The sequence below is a fragment of the Gekko japonicus genome, unplaced genomic scaffold (assembly GCF_001447785.1).
Source record: "Gekko japonicus isolate JY-2015 unplaced genomic scaffold, Gekko_japonicus_V1.1 scaffold1666, whole genome shotgun sequence".
In the NCBI taxonomy this organism is placed as follows: Eukaryota; Metazoa; Chordata; class Lepidosauria; order Squamata; family Gekkonidae; genus Gekko; species Gekko japonicus.
Genome location: NW_015170331.1, coordinates 66366 through 73068, shown reverse-complemented (window position 1 = coordinate 73068; position 6703 = coordinate 66366). Strand labels below are relative to the sequence as shown.

The window sequence follows — 6703 nt, the reverse complement described above, 5'->3', positions numbered from 1 at the left end:
CTTTCCCTTCCCCTCCCTGCAACCCTGTGAGGTGGGTGGGGCTGAGAGAACTCTGAGAGAAACGGCTCTTTCCAAGAACAGCTCTGACAGAACTATGGCTCGCCCAAGGTCATCCAGCAGTGGAGGAGTGGGGAATCAAACCCAGTTTTATGGATGAGAGTCTGTGCACTTAAACAGTAGACCCAACTGGCCCTCAGAAGGGGAACGGACAAGTAGTCCGGGCCCCCAAGCCACAAACTAAGATGCATCAGGTCAGTGCTACCCCTTTCTGCCCTGCTCTGCTCTCTGTTTCTCTCTTTCTCTGTTAAAGAGGAGGGGGAAGATGGAAACAGCTGGGGAAAATCAGTAGTGATGAAGCCAAACTTTAGGACTGGGGAGTTCAGAGTACAAACATTCCCAGTGTATTGATTGCTCTCTTCAAGTCTTTGAAGGGCCGTCCCTTAGAGGAGGGCAGGGAGCTGTTCCTGTTGTCAGCAGAAGATAAGACTCACAATCATGGGTTTAAATTAAGGGAGGGAAGGTACTGGCTGGATATTAGGGAAAACTTTTTTATGGTAAGAGTTGTTCAACGGTGGAATCAGCTGCCTAGGGTGGTGGGGAGCTCCCCCTCAGTGGCTGGACAAACCCTGGCCACGGATGGCCTACGCTGGTCCTGCATGGAGCAGAGGGTTGGACTAGATGGCCTCTAGGGACCCTTCCAGCTCTGTGATTCTAGGATTCTAACTTTGGAGTGAACGATGAGCAGAATACACCTCTTATGCTTTTTAACTTCTACATGAAACGGTCGGGTGAGGGCATCCAGAGGTTGGTGTCGGGTTGTCCCCAGCATGTGGATGATACTCAGCTCTGTCTTGCGCCCCCAATGGATCCCAGGAAGGCTGTGGACACCTCAAACAGGTGTCGGGAGGCTGTTTTGGGATGGATGAGGGCCACTAAACTGAAGCTTAGTCCTGACAAGATGGAGGTGCCACTGGTGGCCAGAAGGACCAATCACAGAAACTGGGGCGTCTCCTGGTCTGAATGAGGTAGCACTCCCCCAAAGGAGCAGGTTCACGGCCTGCGGGTGCCGCTGGATCTGAGCCTGCTGTCGGTGAGGCAGGTGGGAGCGGTGGTGCCAGAAGTATCTTCCGGCCGCTTAGCTGGTGAGCCAACGGCAGCCTTACCTGGACAAAAAACATCTCACCGTCTAGATTAGACGACTGCAAAGCACTCTTTGTAGAGCTGCCCTCAAAGAGGGTCCCGAAACGATAAGTGAGAATGCTGGCTAGAGTGGTTGCATGGACCGGATCACACCATTCTTGCTTTATACACACTCATTTCCAATTTGCTTCCTGGCTAGGGTTGTCAACCTGCAGGTGGTGGGTGGAGAACTCCTGGGATTAAAACTAGTCTCCAGGTGACGGAGATCAGCTCCCCTGGAGAAAATGGCCACTTTGGAGAAAGAGGAAGAGGAAGAAGAGGAGGAGGAGGAGATTGGATTTATACCCCGCCCTTCACTCAGAGGGGCTTACAAACTCCTTTCCCTTCCCCTCCCCACAACAGACACCCTGTGACGTAGGTGGGGCTGAGAGAACTGTCCTTGAGAGAACGGCTCTGAGAGAACTATGGCTTGCCCAAGGTCATCCAGCAGGTGCAAGTGGAAGAGTGGGGAATCAAGCCTGGTTCTCCCAGATTAGAGTCCGCGCACCTAAGCACTACACCAAACTGGCTCTCCAGACTCTATGGCATTATGCCTCCGTTGGAGTCCCCCCCCTCCACAAGTCCCACACCCTCCTCACCCAAAATCACCCGGCATTTCCCAACCCAGAGCTGGGAACCCAATTCCTGGCGCAATTCAAATTTAAAGCCCTATATGGCTCGAGGCCGGCATACTTTAAGGGCCGCCTCCTCCCATCTGACCCCACCCAACCACTCTGGTCATCTTCAGAGGCCCCCTGCTTCAGGCAACCTCCACCATCTAGGGTTGCCAGCAATGCTCCCTCTAAGCTGTGGAATCTCGTGAGCAAAAATTATACTTTGTGAGCAAATCTCGTGAGCAAAAATTCTACTTTGTGAGCAAGCGACTTGGCTACTGCATAAATTAGTGTGCTCTGGAGCCGTCCCTTCCTGAGCCAAGACAAAAATGTGTGAGGCCAGAGGCTAAAAAACCGCGAGTTAGCTCACACTAACTCAGCTTAGAGGGAACACTGGTTGCCAGCCCCCACGTCTTGGTGGCTGGGGACTTCAATCTGCCCATGGCCAGCTGGCCAGCAGGGGGAAGTCCTGCCCCCAATCTAGCAGGAGGCAAGGAGAGGGGTGGTCATGGGCCACATGCAAGCGGGCTGTGGTGCATGAGCTGATTTAAAGGGCCCTCCAGCTGGTCAGTAGGCCACATGGTCCCCGCCGATTGGCTGAAGCCCTTTAAATCAGGCAGGAGGGGAGGGAGAGGGGTGGCTGGGCAGGTGGTCGCTCTTGAGGGAGGGGCTTGGGAGCTTCCCCGCCCACTTGCACCTGCTGGATGACCTTGGACAAGCCATAGTTCTGTCAGAGCTGTTCTTGGAAAAAGAGCAGTTTCTGTCAAGAGCTCTCTCAGCCCCACCGACCTCACAGGGTGTCTGTTGTGGGGAGGGGGAAGGGAAAAGGGGAGGGGGAGGGGAAGGGAAAGGAGTTTGTAAGCTGCTCAGAGACTCCCTTGGGTAGTGAAGGGCAGGGTATAAATCCAATCTCCTCCTCCTCCTCCTCCTCCTCTTCTTCTTCTTAAAAGGAGCACAGATCTGTCCCCAGAATACAGAGGGCTTTTTTTCCTGGGGAGAATGCACCTCTTCAACAAAATTCTTTTAAATCTGTTTAAAAGTTCATGAGTTTCCAGTATACAGACTGAAAGCTTCATTTCCCTCTTAAGAGTTCCGACACCTCCTTTTTTTTCTTTTTCTTTTAAAGGCCCTGTATATATCTAACGGTGACATGCGGCTCCCATATGCGGTTCCTTAAATCTGCAGATCCCCATTTGCAGATCCTTAAATCTGCGGATTGGGACCACACTGATGCTAAACATACTTTTGTGCAAACTTGGGGTGCTCCCCAGGGTTGCAGACAAAAATGCAAAATAAATTAATTAATCAAAAATACACTGGGGATTTAAATTCCCCCAAATTAAAAAAAAACGAGTTGTCTGCGCAAACGGATTGTCTGCACAGACAACGCACTTGCCCGTTGAGCTGGTGGTGGAGGCGGCCGCTGCAGATGTGAAGTCTGGGCCTGCCGCCATGGCAGAGGATCCAAGGATCAACTATGAGGCCAGCTGCTGCCATGCCAGCAGAACACTCTGGGAGCCGCTCCAAGTCTGGCTGTAGGGCAGAGGGCTCCAGGAGAGCCTCGGGGGCCAACCGTGTTGGTGGAGGGTCCAGCCCTGGTGGGGGAGGTGGACGCTGTCACTGTAGGTGGGTGGTGGGGCCTGAAGTCGTGAGGGGGGGGGAGAGAAGGAATTCTCTGCCTTCCTGTCCGCCCCCCCCCCCCCCCCCCCGCCACAAGTCTTGCAGGCCTCCCACTTGCTTGTTCCTAATTTTTAGACTCTCCAAGGACAGGGAATGCAACTATTATTTCCAAACTCGTTAAAAGCCCAGTAGCATCTTTAAGACTAACAAACTTTACTGTAGCGTAAGCCTTACTTTACTTTGGCCACCAAATGAGAAGGGAGCACTCACTGGAGAAGACCCTGATGCTGGGACAGATTGAAGGTCAAAGAAGACGGGGACGGCAAAGGATGAGATGGTTAGGCAGTGTCATAGATGCAACGAACATGAAGTTGAGCCAACTCCGGAGCATTATGGAAGACAGGAAGGCCTGGCGTGATCTGGTCCATGGGGTCGCAAAGAGTCGGATTCGACTGTGCGACTGAACAACAACAACAAAGTCTTATGCATTCGTATGTGGATAGCCTGAGCTTCAGTCGCAAGCTCCATAGACTCTCAGGATCCTAAAATCAACAGCCTGACTGGTTGCTGTTGTGCAACGGACCAATCAGGAAAGATTACGACTTTCGGTGGGAACAAACCCTATTGGTCCTAAGCGCTCACTCACAATTGGGCCTTATGGTTCTAGGGGTGTGGTTTAGCCAGTTCCAAACTGTATATAAGGTAATAAACTGAAATCACTGGTTAGAAAAAAGAGCTGCCTGATTTTAAGTTACAACAGTAAGCTTCCGAGAAACACAGCTCTCTTCGTCAGATGCCTCTGACGAAGAGAGCTGCATTCCTCGAAAGCTTATGCTACAATAAAGTTTGTTAGTCTTAAAGGTGCGACTGGGCTTTTTACTACTTTGCAGCAACAGACGAACACGGCTGACTCCTCTGGAACTATTATTTCTGTGTCCCGTATTGCAGGGACGGAAAACGGAATCTGAAAAGGAAAGAACGACATTTCAGATGCTGAAACCGGGAGTCTGTGGAAGAGGAAAGTGAACCCCTGGCACCTTTTCCAGGAATCGGCCTCCCAATGATCCTGTTTCCCAGCCTTCTCAAATGACTGTCCCCATGGCACCACAACAATCCTCGGTGACCTTGTGGCTGGGGCAGCTTCAGCTTCCCCTCAGCAGCAGAAACGCCCAGCCCGACGTGATGAGCGGTAGTGGGTGTTTGAAGGCAGCCTGCACTTGCAGTACGCAATAGCAATGCCTCCCGTAACTCCAGCCCAGCACATGAGACCTCTGAGTGACCTTGAAGTCAAAGGCCAGCAAGAGAAATTTCTCAATGGGCGATTCTGCACTGGTTTTTCCTTCTGTTGTTTTAGCAAACCCACACTGGAACAAAAATTCCCCTCTACATTGCATGCCGCTTTCCCTTTCTTTGACCATCGGGTTTTATGGTACCTTTTGCATAGATTTATGGCCGTTTTATGGCCATTCAGGGATGACTTTGCAGTCAGTAAGGTGCTGGCCCGGGGTATTTGAATGTGGTTTTGAGCTGCACCTTTTCCTCAGTGCTGAGAAAACGGGGAGTGAATGCCAGATGCAGAACCAGCCAATGAATGCAAGAAGGAAAAAGAAGAAGAAAATGGTCTAGAAAGGCCAGAGGAAAACATGTAACATCTGCACACCATCAAAACCTTGGGGGGGGGAGGCAAAGATGGCTGCACTGGGTTCAGTACCGGGCAGAGATCCCAACAAGGTAGGCCAGTCTTGACATTAGCTAACTGCAGGTTTCTGCCTTGGGTGTGTGTGTGTGTGTGGAGTGCACTTTGCCCCCTCTTGTCCAACAGTAAACCTTTCCCCCTGACATTCCCGGACCAGGTCCAAACCTCACCGTGTTGAAGTTGGGGAAGAGGTTGAGCGGGGACGTCCCATTGAGGCGAAAGGTCAGAAAGTGCTTGATGTCCAGAGGTGGGTGTAGGGACCGTCCTGGGATGGGAAGCGAAGTTAAGAGGGAGCTATTGTGGCCGGCTGGACCTAAGTGCCAAGAAAAGGAAAACAGAGAGGTAAGAAAATGCCACAAGTTCACAGGAACACACTTGGAAGGAGAAAGATCGGCATCTCCCACCTAGAAGCAACCGTTCCCAAACTCTGTGCTGCCAAAGAAGCTGCTGGTGAACCATGTGAAATAAAGGCTCCTGTAATCCTGAAATACCCATGCTGCAAAAGAGGCTGCCTGCTGCCTCTCTTCATGATTTATTGCTCTGCCCTTCCTTCCTTCCAAGCAGTCTCTGCTGGTGCAGACAATTCCACTATGTGCCAGTGCTGGGTGCAGGGCTTTTTTTGTAGAAAAAGCCCAGCAGGAACTCATTAGCATAATAGGCCACACCCAACAGCAGAAATTCATTAGCGTATTAGGCCACATGCCCCCAACAGCACATCTCATTAGCATATTAGGCCACACCCCATGCCTTCCCTTGGTTTGCCTGGGCGCCCTGTGGCTACAGGGAACCCGGGCAAGCCGGCCCTTGGACAGACTGGGGAAGGCATGGGGAGGCAATTAAATGCCTCCTCAATCCTTCCGCGCCCCCCCAGCCCACCCGCCTCAGAGTCGCCGGGGGATGGTGGTGTCACTCTCCAGGCCTCCCCTCCCCAGGCACGCAGAGGTTTTGGCTGTAGTGGGCGTGGCCAATTCTGAAGCCAGCCGGAACTCCGTTCCTGTGCGCTCCTGCCCAAAAATAGCCCTGGCTGGGTGCAACTAGATCATTTAATCACTTCCAATGCAAAGCTAAAGAAAAAAAATTAGCTCTCCAGGAACACTGTCTGTTGCATGCCTGGCTGAGTCATTGTTATGGGCTTGCCTCCTTCGACTGTGTAGAACTCCCAGTTCAGTGATGATGCAGAAACACAGTGGGTGAGGTCTTCTGAAGACAGCTAACTCTTTATTCCTACACACTAAATAAAACCTTTTCAGATGTAAAAATTAAGCATACCTCCAATTTCAGTCCAGAAAAAAGATGTGCCCCAGGGCCTAACTACACAATACAGTGTTTACAGGCCTCCCCTCGGCTTTTCTGCATTCTAATTTTCCTCGCTTGCAAGTTCTTCTTCCTTTGAGTTTTTTCCTGTTCTTTTGCTCCCTCTAGTGGTTGATTGGATATTACACTGGTTTATGTCTGGCATCTCCCTCTGTAGATTTAAACTGCAGGTTTTTATGCCGGACATAAACTGATGTAATATCAAATTGACCACTGGAGGGAGCAAAACACTTGTGGAACAGACCCCCCCCCCAAAAAAAAACCACACTCAGGAACTCAC

The 6703-nt window shown here is 51.3% G+C and overlaps 1 protein-coding gene across 1 annotated transcript in view; it reads right to left on the bottom strand.

Moving 5' to 3' along the window:
• ZNF385C (zinc finger protein 385C) overlaps positions 1-6703 on the bottom strand; it is a 58356-nt gene that overhangs the window by 43161 nt on the left and 8492 nt on the right. Inside the window, exon 2 of the mRNA XM_015418129.1 lies at positions 5280-5422. Within this exon, the coding sequence (XP_015273615.1) occupies positions 5280-5422 (143 nt within the window). The remainder of the gene's footprint in view (positions 1-5279; positions 5423-6703) is intronic.